The 18,250-nt window shown below is 35.4% G+C and overlaps 1 protein-coding gene across 2 annotated transcripts in view; it reads left to right on the forward strand.

Moving 5' to 3' along the window:
* Positions 1–18,250, forward strand: part of STT3B (STT3 oligosaccharyltransferase complex catalytic subunit B) — a 95,498-nt gene that overhangs the window by 62,184 nt on the left and 15,064 nt on the right. For both annotated transcript variants that reach the window (XM_037134646.2, XM_053669356.1), the window contains exons 5-9: positions 587–686; positions 11,044–11,142; positions 12,694–12,840; positions 13,741–13,789; positions 17,168–17,322. In XM_037134646.2, the coding sequence (XP_036990541.1) occupies positions 587–686; positions 11,044–11,142; positions 12,694–12,840; positions 13,741–13,789; positions 17,168–17,322 (550 nt within the window). The remainder of the gene's footprint in view (positions 1–586; positions 687–11,043; positions 11,143–12,693; positions 12,841–13,740; positions 13,790–17,167; positions 17,323–18,250) is intronic.

Below are 18,250 nucleotides of genomic sequence, written 5' to 3' on the forward strand. Positions count from 1 at the left end.
AACTTTGTGATACAGGCTAAACATCAAATGGGATCTTGATTTGTACAGGAAATCATTTATACTCTAGGCAGCACCTTTTACTTTGAGGAAATCAAAATATATCCAGATCATCTGACTATTCCTTTTAACTACAAGTTGAATTACTGACTGCTGCTAACATTCATTGTTTATATTCTCAGTAAAGTTTCTTGTAATATATTTGTCACCAAATATGGGGGTAGTAAAGGCTGGGGGGTTGGTTTTGTTTTTGTGGGGGTTTTTTGTTTTGTTTTGTTTTTGTAAATTTATATGTATCCTAAAAATCCTTTTCTTCATGACAGTACTTTTACTTTTAATTCACAAGTTATAATATTCTCAGTATTCTTAAATTCAATTTGATCATTTCTTCAATGAATATAGAAAAGCATACTGGATTTATGGGATTATGTAATTTTAATATTATGAATAAAAATAAGAAATTAGTTATTATAGGTTATATAAATCCATCTTTAAACATTTCTCAAAATGGCTAAATATTTTTGCCAATTGTATGCTTAGATTATCATGACAAAACTTGCGAACATAAGTTATTTCACTTTATTCATAGGTATCTGCTTGGGGTGGTTATGTGTTTATTATCAACCTTATTCCACTACATGTATTCGTGTTATTACTGATGCAGAGATACAGCAAAAGAGTCTACATAGGTAAGTGAATTGACTTCTGACAACTGTCAGCTTCTAAGAGGTGTTTCATGTACATTTTCATTGAATAGACATTTCTGTTAGGCCGGTACTGTATCCATGCGAAGATAAAAAATAAATTTTTATATTTATTTTGCTTTTGGTATTTGTAAGAAGAATAAGGCATTTTTAACTAAGTGTGTTGTTACCAACTTCTTGATGAGTTTTTTTGTTTTTATAGAAATTGGTCTAGATTTAATATATTATTCAAATTCAGAAAAGATTGAACATCCTCAAAGTAAACAGTTTAAACTTTCAAAAGCCTTTTTGGTGTAATGTACAATGGGCTCTTAGTTCATCTGGGCTGCCATAACAAAGTACCACAAACTGGGAAGCTCATAAAGAACAGAAATTTATCTTTTATAGTCTGGAGGCTGGAAAGTCCAAGATCCAAGCACGAGAATGGTCATGTTATTGTGAGAGCTCTCTTCCTGGTATATATTGACACCTTCCTTTTCTCTGTCCTCATACGGTGGAAGGGATGTGCTAGCTCTCTGGGGCCTCTTTTAAAAAGGTACTCTAATCCCTGGAGCCCTCATGACCTAATCACCTCCCACCATCACTTTGGGTATTAGATTTTCAATATATGAATTGGGGGTGAGTTGGGGCACAAACATTCAGACCATGGAACATCTTTCTTTAGGCAACAGGTTTTTAAAAACATTCTTGAATTAGTTGCTTAGTGCAAAACGGTGTCTCAAACCTTAGAGGTCATTTTCTGTGATAGACAGAAAATTCTTACGGGTTAAATCAAAGAAGCCATGATTGGAAACCAATGTCTTAGTAAAACACTACAATCCCATTATAATGTTTTTGGAAAGCAGTAACACAAAGATAGCTTATTTACTCGATTAAACAATATGATACTTTGGCAGTTCCTCAAAAATTTAAATCACAGAGTTACCACATGATTCAGTAATTTCATCCTAAGTATATACCCAAGAGAATTGAAAATATATATTCACACAGAAACTTATACACTAGTAATGTACAAGCAGCATTCATTATTTATAATAGTCAAAAATGATGACAACCGAAGTGTTCATCAGCTGATGAATAAAGTGTGGTATATTTATACAATGGAATATTACTCAGCCATAAAAAGAAATGGAGTGCTGATACATGCTGCCTTGAAAACCTTATGCTAGGTCAAATAAGCCTAACAGATACAAAAGGACAGGTATTATAGGACTTTTTTTTTTAGTGGTTGCCAGGAAGTTAGGAGTGGAGGAATGACTGAGTGGGTATGGAGTTTCTTTATGGGATGAGGAAATGTAGAAATAGATAGTGGTGATAGTTATACAACTTTGTGAATATAATAAAAACCACTCAGTGGTATATTTTAAAGGGGAAATTTTATAGAGTATGAATTGTATCAATTATTAAAACATTTATACCATTTCAACATATAGCATCACCACTGAAATAATTAATACATGAGTTCTTTACATGTATTTAACTTACTAGTCTTCATAATCACCGTGAGGGTAGGCATTGTCACTATCCTCATTTTACAGATGAGGAAACAAGAGAAGACATAATAACTTGCTGAAGATCTTGTAGTTAGTAATGGAGCTGAAGTCTGAACTTAGATGTTTTGGCTTCACAGACCATGATGCTAAAAATCACTATAACTATGTGCATAGAAATAAATAGCTTACTGTTGAAATACATAAACCTATGAGGTTTCTCTACCCTGAAAACATTATAACCAGTCATTGAGATCCAGAAAAGGGAACAGTTAATGAACTGTACTTCTCAGCTTTTTTGCTTTGGAAATAAAGAAGGAAAAAAATTAAATTAAATCATTGATTTTAGGAGAGGAACTAAGATTTTTGTGTGCTTAATTTTTAATACATGGGGTCCTGAAAATTTAATTGCCAGAGGGATAAAGTGCAGAGAAGACTGAGGGGCTTTTGTGAAATGCCCACGAATCAGGAAGAAGGGGAAGAGCCACAGGAGAAGTCAGAAGTAGCTAGATAAAGAACATTAGTAAAGAGGTCAAATGGAAGTCCACATAAAAAGTTTAAAACATGAGCAGTGTTGAGCTCCCTTAGAGTGTTAGCACTAACATCTAATAGAGTGAGAATTGAGAAGAGACTTTTATTTGGTGAGTGGGAATTCTCTGGTCACTTGAGAAAAGCATGCAGTTAATACTTCTTCATTTGGCTTTTGAGAGTATTTCTTTTCAGAGGGAAGAGGAATAAAATGATGTAGGGATGTTATATTATGAGTATAAAGTTAGATTAGTAAATGCCTCATATAATTTCATAGTGTTTAAAATCTCTGCCCCATTCTCCTCATTTCTTTTCTTACTCCACTCATGTAACTAAGAGTATTTCAGGTGATTTTTATGCCCTTTGATAGAGTTTACTTTTAAATAGATGGGAAAGTGATGGCACAGGACAATTGTTTCTCTTCCTTCACCCTGATGTATCTGATTTAAATTAAATTTAATATAACTTAGTGGTCCTAAAAATATGGAAGCATTGCCAAGTGTTTATATGTATAGCTTGTCCTCTGATTTTGGATCTCCTATTAGTGGTTATCCCTGCTCATGAGCAGAAATATTTCAATAAAAAAGGATTGGTGGATGGCAAACTCATATTAACCAAAAGTTTCATTGGGTTCTAAGTAACAAGTGAAGTAAAAATGAATCATTTAAAATAATTACGTAGAAAATTCTCTTTGGAGTAAAATTTTTTGGCACATGTCTTTAGACTCAGTTGTTAAGGAAAACTGTCAATTTGGTCACATGGAAAAGGGGGAGCATGGGAGGGAATGTGGATGTGTTAGGGGTAGGAGAAGGGGGCAGGGTATAAGGGAAGCTTGGATCTAAGAGGGTAGAAAGCCTATCTACTTGAAGAAATTAGGGTGGGGTTATAAAGTTAGATTTTATGTCAAGATATATTTTGGACTTGTGGAATTGGGAAATAAATTTTATAAAACTGTATTACAAATAGGATTCTCATGTTTTCACAAGAAGAAAGAACATCCAGAGCTTATTTTGCGTATACAGAAAGACTGATTTACAGGTATCACATAACACTGAAGGGATAAAAAATGTTTTTAACCTTTCTAATGTGATAAAAGTTCATCATACTTTATGTCATAAGAAAATTATTCAAGATATGAAGACATGTGGTGTTACTTGTAGTTGTGAAAATAGCTTAAATGTCCAATAGGGAAACTATAATTTATAAATTACACTTAAATTATAATATTGTCATATCATGAAATATGGTACCATTAAATACAATCTCTTACAGTATTTAGTGATACAGGAAAATACTAATAAAGACAGCAAGGATTAGTGGTTTTCTTCTGCTTTCTAAATTTTCTACAGTGAGCATGTATTAAATTTAGAATGAGACTTGTTTTTTAATTTGTAGAGATATGAATTTTACTTCTGTGGTTTGTGTTTCACTGACTAAATTAGAACAGTAATTTAAGAAGGAAGAAGTTAGTTTCTAGTGTTGATAAATGGTTTTTAAGTGTTACTGAAGTAATTTGTTTATGGTATTGTCTGTGTTTTCTCTGGTGAGTTAATTTGAGTAAGAAGAGTAACACTCATTTTTCATATTATACCTAAAATGTATTTTTATAGTAATATTTTCTGGGACTCATCATTGAAAGAGTAAAGCATTGTAGATGTGCCACTTCAGTTTTGCACAAGCTGTTCTAGGGTTGCGTAGCTTGTGACTAAATGAAATTCTACTATTGAGTAAATTAAAGTTAAAGCCATAAATTTATATAACAGCAAATTGAATAATCACACGCAAAAGTGGGGAGTGCTAGAAGTTTTCTAATCCCTACCATATTATTTTTGAGGAAATTCAAGCAAATTAATTCACTACATCATTGTTTAATAGATACTAAGTTTTGTACTACTTACTCATCAGGATACTCAGATCATTAGAAGATGACCCTCTTCTAAGGAACTCATATTATCAATGTAATCCATTGCTACAATATAATTATAGCATGAGACCAAAGTGAAAATGGGAAGGAATTTTGGAGATAAATCTTGATCTTGAGAGGAGAAAGCAAGATTCAGTTCAGTTCCTGGCCTAGTCACTTACTGGTGGTACAGTTTTAGATAAATTTCTCCATTTCTTTATGCCTTATTGCCCTCATGGGTCAGATGACAATAGTAATAATTCCTACTTTGCAGACTTCTAAAGGTAAGTGAGTTAATAAGTGAAAACTGTTTATCACGCAAGTGCTCTTTGCCTCTGTTGTTGTTAAAGTGATAAAGGAATGGCCAGACAAGACAGAAGGAGTTCCAGAGGCTAAGAGAGGTAAAGACTGAGGGGTAAAGCCCCATAATCTAAAAGTTGTTTTTGACTGAAATTTTTCATTAGAACTGTTTTTTATTAGGAGAAATGTAGTGGAGAAATAACACTTGAGTATAATGTGAAGTACAAAATTGCAACTAAAACACAACTTCTAATAGAGTGCTGTGCTTGTTTTATGTATAATTTTAAAATTTAAGGTAAGGTATGCAGAGTTTCTAAGCAAAATTAGCAGCTTCTTTCTCCGCCCTTTTACTTAACTGGCTTACTCTCTAAATTGTCATCCCGAGACAAACACTTCAGTCTTTCAGTTTCTTGGTTTTTGTCTGTTTGGTTTATCTTTATTATATGTTTTGTTTGTTTTTGTATGTACATGGATCTCCCCCCCCCCCACACATACACACACACTAATGCACTTTTAAAGGGTTCTGGTCTCTTCCATCCTGTGTGCGGATTTTTCCACTCCAAACAATTCTCTGATGGTAGCTGAGTGTCCTACCATTCAGCTCGAATCTGTCACCATTTACCCATAAGAGCATCAGATGCCACAGGGTAAGGGCTCAGTCCCATAAAACTGCCCTCAGCTTCAGGTGCCAATCTCAGTTCCAGATTGTCACCTGGACTTCTGACAGAATGGCTGTAAATGAGAGGTTCCCACAGTCCCCTCCTTGGCTTCGATTAATTTGCTAGAGTGGCTCACAACTAAGAGAACATGTTACTAACTAGGTAGCTGGTTTATTATTGATTATAATTCAGGAACAGCCAGAAGGAAGAGATGCATTAGACTTACAAGTTTTAATGCTTTGTCACAGAGAAAATAGATGTTAGTTTGGGGAACATCAGGAGCTTCTAGTAAACTTAAAATTTCAATGGAACTTGAATTTGAATTAGACCTTTCAATGCCTTTTATCTTAATAGAACAACTCATTTATATACCTTAAGTCAAGAGTATTGGTTTACTTTTTTTTCTGTATCAGTCTGGTCCCACCTCATACCCTTGTATTTAAAAAAAAAGTACTGCCCTGGTCAGGTAGCTCAGTTGCTTGGAGTATCTTCCTGTGCACTAAAAGGTTGCAGGTTCAATTCCCAGTCAGGGCACATACCTAGGTTGTGAGTTTGATGCCCACTTGGGGCGCAAACTGGGGAGGCTACTGATCTGTATTTCTCTCTCTTCCCCATCCCTCCCTTTCCCTCTCTAAAACCAATAAACATATCTTCGCATGAGCATTTTTTAAGTAATTTAAGAGTGAAAGAAATTTAGGCTCTGTTTAGATTACTGTTGTCCCAAATCAAAGAGGTTCTTAAAAATAAAGTAGCGGCCCTTGTGTACACCTTTCTCATGATAATTTTTTTCTGGAATTCTAATGCATTAGAACAATGATCTTCAGTAGTGAATACCAGTAACCGGGCTTCCACAGGATGGCAGTGTAGTAACATTTTCATAATGTAATAAATGATTTACAACATTGCTGGTATTATGCACTTCTGTAGAACTCCCTACTCTTGATGGAAAGCTTTATTCTTCTGGTTTAAAGGGTAAGAAAAGTTGATTAATGTGGAGAGATAGAAAGTTATAATAGATATGGGTAATAGTTTGGTTAAGTTTGCTATAGAGTTTGTAAAAAGAATTGGTGGGGAGTGATTCCTGTTGCTGTGGGTTTGTACTGTTGAGGACTTCTGAAAACAGTAACAGAAATGGTACGGGTTTGTTGATTGCCTCTTCGCTGCTCATGTCCAGAAGAGGTGATCTTACCCTCCTTTAAGTTTTTATAGGATCAGGGTTCTTCCCACCAATCTCACATGTAACTCCCTCACTTTATTGTGGTTCTTTGTGAAGAACAGAGATGTGAAACACATCTCATTTTCTCAATTAGTTATCTCTTAGAAAATAGCATTGCTCTTAATGGGATTTTGTAATTTTAGATTGTCTTGACCATAACAAACATAAGGTTAATATTCGAATGAATTATAGCGGTAATTCTTTTAAATTATTACCAGAGAATATGTGTTTTGATTTTAGAGAGAAAGGAAGGAGGTGAAGTTGGGGAAGACAGAGAAACTTAGATCAGTTGCCTCGCCTATGTACCCTGACTAGGGATCAAACCTGCAGCCTAGGTATGTGCCCTGACTAGGGATCAAACCTGAAACCTTTTGGTGTACAGGATGATGCTCCAGCCACCTGAGCCACCCTGCCAGGGCTATAGGTAAATTTTAAACACAGTTAGATGCAGTAGTACAAACCCCGGGTAAAAATGTTTTTATTTGCAGTGGATATTGTGTTTATCTTTAAGAATTGAGGGTTAATTCACTGTGTCTTTCTACTCAATGTATCTAATTCTTATTTTCTGTTTAAAACATGGATTGTAAGTGGGATTTAAATTGAGGTACTGAGATGTATATCCGATTTTACAGATTCCAAGAGAAGGGCAGTATTTAGCAAGATGACTTTATGATTACCTGGCAAGCAACCCTTAGTTTTATTTAATAGAAATATTTATCTGTGTATTACAGAATGCTATGAGATAGAACATCTGTCCCATGTAAACATCTCAGGATCAGTGACAAAAAAATACAGACACAGGGTAGACATGAATCCAGTTTCTTTTAAAAGAAAATGGTTATCTTTGGATTATTGCGTCTATCACGTTTGTCAGCTTTGTATTATTGATGCATAGAAAGTAGGTATAAATGAGGCTAATTTGAATAGAGGATTATTCAGAGGTAAAATGTTGTTGAGAACTTGTCAGTTTCTATTAAGTCAGCTTTATTTGATGCTAACCTGTGTTAACAAAGTAATACAAATTAAATCCTCCCTACCCCCCCACCTTTTGTTTCCTGAAATTCAATTTCTTTTTCTTGAACTCATCTCAGTCACTCTTTACTACCTTGAACCATAATGCGTCTGCTTCTGTATAAAGTGGTTTCTTCTTTACTGATAACAATACATGTTTCTGCAAAGTTGCATAAAACCACTGGATTGATACTGTTACCAGGTGTATTTTTTTTTCTTTTTGAATATGCCTGAAATGAACTGAAAATCCCTGAGAGGAAACTTCATCAATAGTTTCCAAGAAAGTGATTGCTAAAATTTTTACACTGCCAAGCACAATATACTTCCATTCGAAGAGAGAGAATATAAGTGACTGTGTGCCTACCGTATCTTTTTTAGTAATTGTTTCTGGAAAATGTGGCTTAGAGGGAAATAAATGGACAAAAGGCTTTCACTTTTTACTGTATTAAAAAAAGCACACACACAAACACACATTACCTTTGCAATTAAGAACAAGTCAGAAATCCAAAAAAAAAAAAACATGCAGATTTGTCTTTGCCTTGGGTGGTTCTGGGGAGAATGAGGAACAATTAGTTAATAAATATGAGGTTTTCTTTTGGGATAATGAAAATATTTTGGGGACTATAGAGAGGTGCTAGTACACAAATGTATTAAATGCCCCTGAATTGCTCACTTTAAAATGATTATGTGTGTATTTCACCTCAATTTGTTAAAAAGTCTTTTTGTTCAACATGTGCCATTTATCATTAGTGCTCATTTTTTTCTAAACAAAGAGCAATCCAGCCTTAGAGCTGATTGTGGTATTTTGGAGGTAAGTGGTCTTAACTAGAATTAAAACACATAAATGACATAAGGTTTTCTCAGGCTTGGCCATTCTAATTGTGCTTTTGTGAGTTCAGTATTTGTCCAGGGTTTGATTTCTCAGCTTTGGATGTTTAAAAAGCCAGTTGATCGTGGAATCTTAGGTTATTATTAGGGGAAATCTACAAGTCTTGTTCAAACTCCTCATTCTGTAGTGAGGAAACTTCTTTTAAGTAGTTGTTCCAAGATCAAATAATGACCTTGCTTTCATTTTTTTCTGATTCTGCCTCTGTAACTGTTTCTCAGGACTTCTACAAAAGACTGATTTTTAAAAGAAACATTGATATTAGAAAACCCATCAACCAAATAAGCTGACAGTTCAAATCATGTGGCATAGAATTTATTTACTTAACTTTTATTGCATTTATGCTCAAGTACCTCATTGAGGATAATTCTATTCGAACATTAGTATATCTGAAAAGTACAATATTGAGTGGACTAACTACATCTGCGGTCTCTTAGACAACCAGTTCTCCATTAGTTTGAAATCATTGGAAACTTTATTCACATACATGGTTCTTTTCTATGTAATTTACTTGAGATTCTTATCCTTTTCCTAACACTATAGTCATTTCTTAATAGACAGCTTGGGAGGCAGGTTAACATTTAAACCATTAGCCCACAATTTGCCTTCTATAAATGGATTTCTTTCTTTTTTTTTTTTTTAATTTTATTTAGTTATTTTTCAAGTACAGTTTTTTGTCTATTTTTCCCATCCCAGCCTCTCCCCCGCCCCTTGCTCCCCACCTCCCTCCCATTCCCCCCCCCCTTAGTTCTCGTCCCTGTGTCCTTCCTATTTGTTCCTCCAAATCCCTCCCCCATTTTCCCCTTAACTTCCCTTCCTTCTCCCCTCTTGGATTTCTTTTAAAAGCAGATAAACTTACTTTCTCAAGAAAGTTAGGTGAAGAGAAGTAATGCTATATGCTGTGCTCTACGTGTGTAGCATATGGATGTGTATTCTGTAACAGTTCTCTTCCTAAATATACCCCCGTTTTTTCCAAATAGAGTACTATATTTACCAACCACTGAGTATTGACTGTGCTTCATAAAATGACATAAATAAGCTTTTCTAAGTGGAATAAGTTTCACATTAATTTATCGTAGGTGGGTTTCACTTTTATTTTTATTATTTTTTAAGATTTTATTTCTTTTTAGACAGAGGGGAAGGGAAGGAGAAAGAGAAGGAGAGAAACATCAATGTGTGGTTGCCTCTCATGTACCCGAAACTAGGCATGGCCTGTAACCCAGACATGTGCCCTGACTGGGAGTCCAACTGGTGACCCTTTGGTTCACAGGCCTGTGCTCAATCCACTGAGCTACACCAGCCAGGGCCCAATTTTCATTTTAAAATAATTTTTAATTACAGTGATTTTTAAATACTAACTTTCTCTGTAATTATCTAATAATTCTGGTATGTGAACACCTAAATGCAAAACATGTCTGTTACACAAATTGTATCATTCCCCAATTTGTCTATACTTTTACGTTGATATGTACCAAGAATATTATAATGTACTGAATGCCAAGAGCAAACAAATTTTCTTTATTAGGTTCTAATAAATTCAGTAACTAGACTATTGTTTGGCTTGACTTTTACGTACAAAGTCTTTTTCTTCTTTAGCCGGAAGAAACCTAACGGATGGATTTTTTTTTCTGTTAAATACTGTACAAATAATAGAAGACTATAAAAAGGGTGTGAAACACTCAAGCTTTTGAGACAGCAACTATTCATATATAATGATGATGTTAAGTATTTGTTAGGTCATGCATACTTTGGATTAATGGCAATAAGAATGGTATTTACTTACTTATATATTATACTGCTTCTTGGGTTGTGTCAATGGTTATTAATGATAAATTTTAAAAAGCTGGATTCCATATGGGGGAGAGGAAGCAGCATCAGTTATCTCCTAAATTGTTCTTAATGATAGCTTGCAAAATAAAGTAGCTAAAATAACAATTTTTTAAATTGGCAGATAGAATTGTTATGTATGATTAACCATCAAATAGTATCAAATAGCCCTGGCTGATGTAGCTCAGTGGATTGAGCACAGGCCTGCGAACCAAAGCATCACGGTTCGATTCCCAGTCAGGGCATATGCCTGGGTTGCAGGCCAGTCCCTAGCAGGGGACTCACGAGAGGCAACCATACATGGATATTTCTTTCCTTCTCTCCTTCTCTCCTTCTCCTCTAAAGATAAATGAATAAAATATTTTTTTAAAATAATATCAAATAGAACAGTCACTTAAAGATTTTATTCTTAAAATAGGTTCAGTTAAAACTTTGCTAAAAAGAAATGTTATATACATGTTTACGTTTTAAATACTTAATGGTAGTGGTAATTTATCCTTGTTTCCTATTTTGTCTTTTTAGCATATAGCACTTTCTACATAGTGGGTTTAATACTATCCATGCAGATACCTTTTGTGGGATTCCAGCCAATCAGAACAAGTGAACACATGGCAGCTGCAGGTATGAGAAAATACGTTCCTTTTTCTAAAGACTATATGAATGTGTGCCTAGCCAGTCTTCAGGGGAATGAGTGGCTCTTTGTTTTCAGTTTTCATCATAGAGGCATAGTGGCTCTAAAACATCACTGTAAAATGAAAATACCATAGTTTTGTTGAGACTTTTTGCTGTTGTGATCCCCAAAGTGCCTACCTTCCCAGCCACTGCTACTTTGAAAAGGCAGAACATCTTTTTTGCACATTTCATGTTATTTGCAAACACTAAGTAATATTTGCTTTGTATAAACTAATATTAAACAGTATTTGTATACTGAGTACTGTATGCTGAGTTTCCATTTCAGCAAATTTAGATGGGACATTTCATTATGTTAACTACCTCTCACTAAAATATTTCTTCTATCTACTAACTGGAATTAATGGCTTTTGTATTGATTAGAAGGTCATACAATTCTCCTCCGTGTAAGCAGAGTTCTTTGCCACTATTTATCTGGATCACAATTAGCAGTAATGGGGGAATCTGTGAATAAAACTTTATCAGAGATTCTCAATTCAAGACATGGCCCATACAAAGGCTGTGGGTAGTTATTTTATTTGTAACATTTTATAAACACCAGTATATTTCACTTTCTGAGGTGATGTTCACAGCTTTTATCATCAGATGCTCAGTGAGAATCTTAAAATAAATAAATAAAATAAATTACCCAGAAAGTTAACAGCCCACAACTTACTATTATATAGCACTTTAAAATCTGTGAAATACTTTTATATGCATTTTTAATGTGATTTATAAAATTACCGACTAATAATTTGAGAGAGAAATACATATTCAATATTCAGTTTTCAATTGTATACAATTGTAGATAGCTGTGTATGTGTAGGTACACAATCCCCTGACTCTGTATGTATGCATGCATTATTATTATTTTTCCTAAAATCTAAATTGTTGATAATACTTAATCATTCTAAAATTAACTTGAAATAAATAAGCCCTATGACTAAATTTTTAAAAAGAAATAGCAATATTCCCGATGAGTTTGGGTTCTTGTGTCTTTATTTTACACCTAGTGCTTTGTATTGTGTTTTGTACATTTTGGCAATAAACTTTCCACTGTTACTGCCTTAATTTTGTTTATCTTAGCCCTCTCCCTTCTGTCTACTAATTTAGAATCTTATATAAGTATATAATTAGGGTCACATACCATCACTCAACTATAAACAATAACTGTGTAACATTCCCCTGACCCGGGTTATTTGTTCCTTCAGTAAATCTTAGGATTGTTTTTAAAGACATTTCTGTATTTTTCCCCTAGAAAACATGTCACCAAAATTGGGATAAAAGGAGGAATGTGTTTAATAGGCTCTGGTTATTGAAATGGGGTTTTTCTTCCCTGGTTTTTTATATGGGGAGTCCAGTCATTTTTTTTAAAAAATATATGCAATAGTTTTTTGGATGTATTAAGTGGCTGTCATTTGACAAAGAAAATGTTGGTTAGATAAAATGGCCAGTGTTCATACTTGGTATTCTAAGAATCTCTTATATGACCTTTTTCTTTAGGTGTCTTTGCATTGCTGCAGGCTTATGCTTTTTTGCAGTATCTGAGAGACCGATTAACAAAACAGGAGTTCCAGACCCTTTTCTTCTTGGGTGTATCAGTAGCTGCGGGTGCTGTGTTCCTTAGTGTCATTTATTTGACTTATACAGGTAGGTGGGTGTCATCACCTATAGGATGTGAATCTTATCTCTAGATTGTTCAGAAAGGTAATCCTTTTACAAATTTTGTTCATGTTCCATTTATCCTAGGAGTCAAATACTATGGTTGTATTCTGTACAAAATATGAAAGTAGAGGTAATGGTTCTAAAATCTGCATAGCACTGCAAATTGTGATTTTTTAAAACAGTACCTTAATTTTGCTGCTTCAAGATCAGTCCATTTTCAAGCACCTCTTGACAGACGAATAGGCCCCAACTGTATAAAACTCGACACTTCCAGTGTTAACCTGCTACATGCTTGCCCTCTTGTGTGTATATATTGTCTTACTTTTGAACAGTCTGCTGAATCAGTTTCCACTTCTGGATTCTATATTACTTTCTGATCCTGGTTTTAGTAGTGCCTAGAACAGGTCAAATTCTTTCTAAAGGTATTCTTCCTGTTAAATTAATATACCAGCCTAACTCATAAAATCATGAAGAATTAATTGACAGGAGGAAAAGGCATGAATGTTTAACATCAGCTTCATAATTCATCTAAACTTGGCATACTAGATAATTGGATAATTTAGACAGCCTCCCCCTTTTTAATATTATCCCATGCTCTCTTACTATCTAGCTTTATTTTACTAGTCAACTTGAAGTTTAAGGTAGAACTGAGAAACTTGCTACAATTTTATCTATTAATTTGTGTTTCTCTTGAGATGTAATCTCCATGGATATTTGTTTTTATTTGATTACTAATATTTTATCTACCTGCCTGCCCTGTGAAATATGTTGTTACCTACAAATAAAACTGAAAATTTTAAAATATTAGGTTAAAGTAATTCATAAGTTAACAAAAACAATTAAATAAAGGCAGATTAATTTTTCCTCTACATTTTTTCTTCTAAGGTTACATTGCACCGTGGAGTGGCAGGTTTTACTCCTTGTGGGACACTGGGTAAGTGCAGATAAGTTATTTATCTTCATTAAAATACCATTTAAGTATCTACCATATATTGCTTTGGTAAATGTTGAATCCCTTGTGTATTTTTTTCTCTAATACCTGTTTGGAATGCAAGTCATGTATTTCTGTTTTACATGGGCAAATGTCTTCTTTGTCAGCATTGCAGATAACATTTGTGTAATTTTAATGATTGATCTTTATTTTTGCCAATGTATTCAAAGTTTCCATCCACTAATATTTACTTTTTAATCATTAAGGGGCTAGATGCTACGTAATAAACCCATATGCTATAGATGTGAAGGAAAAAAATTATTTTTTCTAATGCTACATTATCTAAGTTTATGATATTTTAATCTATTAAATATATTAGAGAATATCTGTGTGTTAAGTGTGCTAGCTCTGTTGATGTACCTCTTTCCTATTTCTGCTATTCTGTCTTCTTTGTTACTCCCCATATGGCCCAGTAAATAACCTAGCACAGTTTATTGAATGGACCTAATTTTTGATGTGATACCAAAAAGTCTAATTAAAGGGCATAAGCAAATATGTACCAATGACTGAAACCAACATTTGGACACATAATTGAAAAGATCAGCCAGTGGATCACCGAACAGTTTGAGGGAAATCCCCAGTTGTAGACAGTATTCTTTTCTTTAAAATAATATTTTATTGATTATGCTCTTACAGTTGTCCCATTCCCCCTTTTCATTCCCCTCCACCTTGGACACCCCTACCACCACAATCTCCCCCTTTAGTTCATGTCCATGTGTCATAAGTTCTTTAGCTTCTACATTTCCCATACTATTCTTGCCTTCCTCCTGTGTATTTTCTACCTACCATCTATGCTACTTATTCTCTGTATCTTTTCCCCCCTTCTCCTCCTCCCACTCTCCGGCTGCTACCCCTCCATTTGATCTCCATTTCTGTGGTTCTGTTTCTGTTCTAGTTGTTTGCTTAGTTTGCTTTCGTTCTAGGTGTGGTTGTTAATAACTATGGGTTTGCTGTATTTTTACTGTTCACATTTTTATCTTCCTTAGATAAGACTCTTTAACATTTCATATAAGAAGGGCTTGGTGATGATGTCTTGAACTCGACCTTTGAGAATCGTTTTATCTTGCCCTTCCATTCTAAATGAAAACTTTGATGGATAGGGCAATCTTGGATGTAGGTCTTTGGATTTCATGACTTGGAATACTTCTTTCTAGACCCTTCTTGCCTGTAAGGTCTCTTTTGAGAAATCAGCTGACAGTCTGATGAGAACTCCTTTGTAAGTGACTGTCCCCTTATCTCTTGCTTGCTTCTAGGATTCTCTCCTTCATTTTATCTTGGCTAATATAATGATGATGTGCCTTGGTGTGTTCTTCCTTGGGTCCAACTTCTTTGGGACTCTCTGAGCTTCCTGGACTTCCTGGAAGTCTATTTCCTTTGCCAGATTGGGGAAGTTCTCCTTTATTATTTGTTCAAATAACTTTTCCACTTGTTGCTCTTCCTCTTACCCTCCGGTACCCCTTTAATTCGATGTTGGAGCGTTTAAAGATGTCCTGGAGGTTCCTAAGCCTCTCCTCATTTTTTAAAAATTCTTGTTTCCTAATTTTTTTCTGTTTGGTTGTTTCTTGCTTCCTTCTGGTCCACTCCATTGATTTGAGTCCCAGTTTTCGTCCCATCACTATTGGTTCCCTGTGCATTTTTCTTGATTTCACTTAGTATAGCCTTCATTTTTTCATCTAACTTGCAACCAAAGTCAACCAAGTCTGTGAGGATCCTGATGACCAGTGCTTTGAACTGTGCATTTGATAGGTTGGCTATCTCTTGGTGTCTTAGATGTTTGGCTCTAGGGCTTTGATCTGTTCTTCCATTTCAGCCTTGGGGGAGGGGGGGGCTTTAGGTGTTCACCAGGGTGGGGCAACACAGTCACTGGGTCAAGACACTGTGTGGGGACAGGGTTAGAGAGGGAACAATGACGCTTTTTTTTGCTCGCTCTCGCTCTCTCTCTCTCTCTCTCTCTCTCTCTCTCTCTCTCTCTCTCTCTCTGTCTGTCTCGGATTTCAGTCCCTTCTGCCACTTCCCACAAGCAAATTGGACCCTTCTGGTGCTGGTTTCTGGGTGGGTGGACTTGTGTATGTTCCAGGACCCTGTGGGTCTCTCCAGTGAACTCTCCTGTGAGGCTGGGAATCTCTCCTGGCATCTCAGCCCCCACAAATGTTTTCAATGGGTGCTTTTAGGCTTTATTTCCTGGCTCTGGGGCCCTGGGTTATGTACGCAGTCTGTCTCGCTGCCTGTTTTCGTCTGGTTTATCTGCACATGAATGTGACCACAGTCAGCCATCCCCCTTGTGAGCCTCATTGGGTCTGCCAGCTGCCACCTGCCACCTGCACGCCTGGGGTCTGCCAACCCCCACCTGCATGCCTGGTTTGCCAACCACTGCTGTTTCCTGCTGTGACCCCTCTCCACCGGCCGCCGACTTCACCCTTCTTACCAATCTGGATGAATGGTTGTCGGACTTTTGTACAGTTCAGTTTTCCATCAGTTCTGGTTTTTGTGTTGTTGTTGTTGTTTTTAAATTTTTGTTGTCCTTAATTTTGGTTGTGCGAGGAGGCACAGTGTATCTACCTACACTTCCATCTTTACCAGAAGTCTGACAGTATTCTGATTAGGTAAATTACTAGGTTAAATTTTTATCAGTCATACTTATTCTTGCTCTCTAAACTTTAATGGACTACTTTGGAATCTCAGGGCATTTTAGGAATAATTTGGCTTGTCCTTTCGATTTTCCTCACCACCTCTATGCCATTGCCTTGTTAAGTAGGCATTATAGCAATATAACATCTTAATGGATAAAGTATATATATTTTTTAAGATTTTATTTATTTTTAGAGAGAGAGGAAGGGAGGGAAGAAGGAGAGGGAAACATCAGTGTGGTTGCTTCTTGCATGCCGCCTACTGGGAACCTGGCATACAACCCAGGCAGGCATGTGCCCTGACCGGGAATCAGACTGGAGTTGACCCTTCGGTTCCCAGGCCAGTGCTCAATCCACTGAGCCACACCAGCTGGGACAGATAAGGTAGTTCTGTGAGTAGTAAGTTCCCCAAAGGTAATGAGATGTGGGAGATACTAAGTTAAACTGCAGAACAGATTCCTGTTTGAACAAAGACTTTTGTATTAAAAAACCAACACTTTTACAAGTTTTAGGGATGGCATGTTAGTTTTAATTTTATCAGTGTGGACCAGACTTATATTCAATATAATGGGTTATGTTTGAATATATTTGCAAGTGAGAAGGGATGGAAAAGAAGAACCATATCTATAATCAAATTTTTTTCATCTAAAAAGGATTTTATTTAACTTTAAATATTAACTTCTTTAAATACCAGGTATGCAAAAATACATATTCCAATTATTGCATCAGTGTCTGAGCATCAGCCTACGACTTGGGTGTCTTTCTTCTTTGATCTGCATATTCTTGTGTGTACCTTCCCAGCAGGCCTATGGTTCTGCATTAAAAATATCAACGATGAAAGAGTATTTGGTAAGATTTCTGATTAATACTTATTCTTAGAAGTTATTTTTATTATTGATATTATCGCTTCAAAGTTTTTTTCTTCTTTACCTGACTGCATAGTCAAGATAAATTTCTTATTTTGCATAAACCTTAAAAACCTAGTGAATTTGCATTTTATATATATATTTTATTAATCATTTTTACTTAGGACTAATAATATAAATATTTCATTCCATTTCCTACATTTTCTGAAAGGTCTTTGGCTAAGAATTGGAAATTAAAACTTTATTGACAGGATGGTCTTGACTTAACTTTCTGAGTTATATCTGATTAAGTAGGAAGAAGTTTGCAGGGGTGTCCATCATTGAAATTCCAGTGCAAAGCACACTTTCTAATGGAATAAGGATCACCTTTAAGTAAACATCTTCTTTACTGATAGATTTGTGTAAATTTTCAACTAACAAGACTTAAAAATTCAAACTACCTTATAGGCAAGTTTTTAGGGTCTAACATCAAATATAAATAGACAAAATAAGCAGATACCAAAGACCTCATTGATCAATCATCACAAAAAGTATGCTGTGGCTGTTTTGCATACGATAAAAACTGAAACTGAAAAAAAGCAAGATACACAGAGTCCCATAAGTAAATAATTTGTAGTACCAGGACTTGAACTTATATAAGTGTGGGACCTGTACAATGAGTGACGCTCAAGTTCCTATTCCAGGGTGAAGTCAGGAGGAAAAAATAGCCCCTGTGTGAGTTCTAACCAAAGGATGACACTCATCCTTCTTGTCTAGATAGACCAGTGCCTCTGGAGGAGGCGATGTTAATAATAGCACATCATTCAAAAGGATTTAGTTTAAACATATTACCCACCTCATGCCTCAGCAATCTTAATCCCAAGAGAAGTGAATGCGTATGTCCAACAAAGGACATGTTTAATAACGCAGGT

The sequence above is a fragment of the Artibeus jamaicensis genome, unplaced genomic scaffold (genome assembly GCF_021234435.1).
Source record: "Artibeus jamaicensis isolate MK-2021 breed Jamaican fruit bat unplaced genomic scaffold, CSHL_Jam_final contig_519, whole genome shotgun sequence".
Classification (NCBI taxonomy): Eukaryota; Metazoa; Chordata; class Mammalia; order Chiroptera; family Phyllostomidae; genus Artibeus; species Artibeus jamaicensis.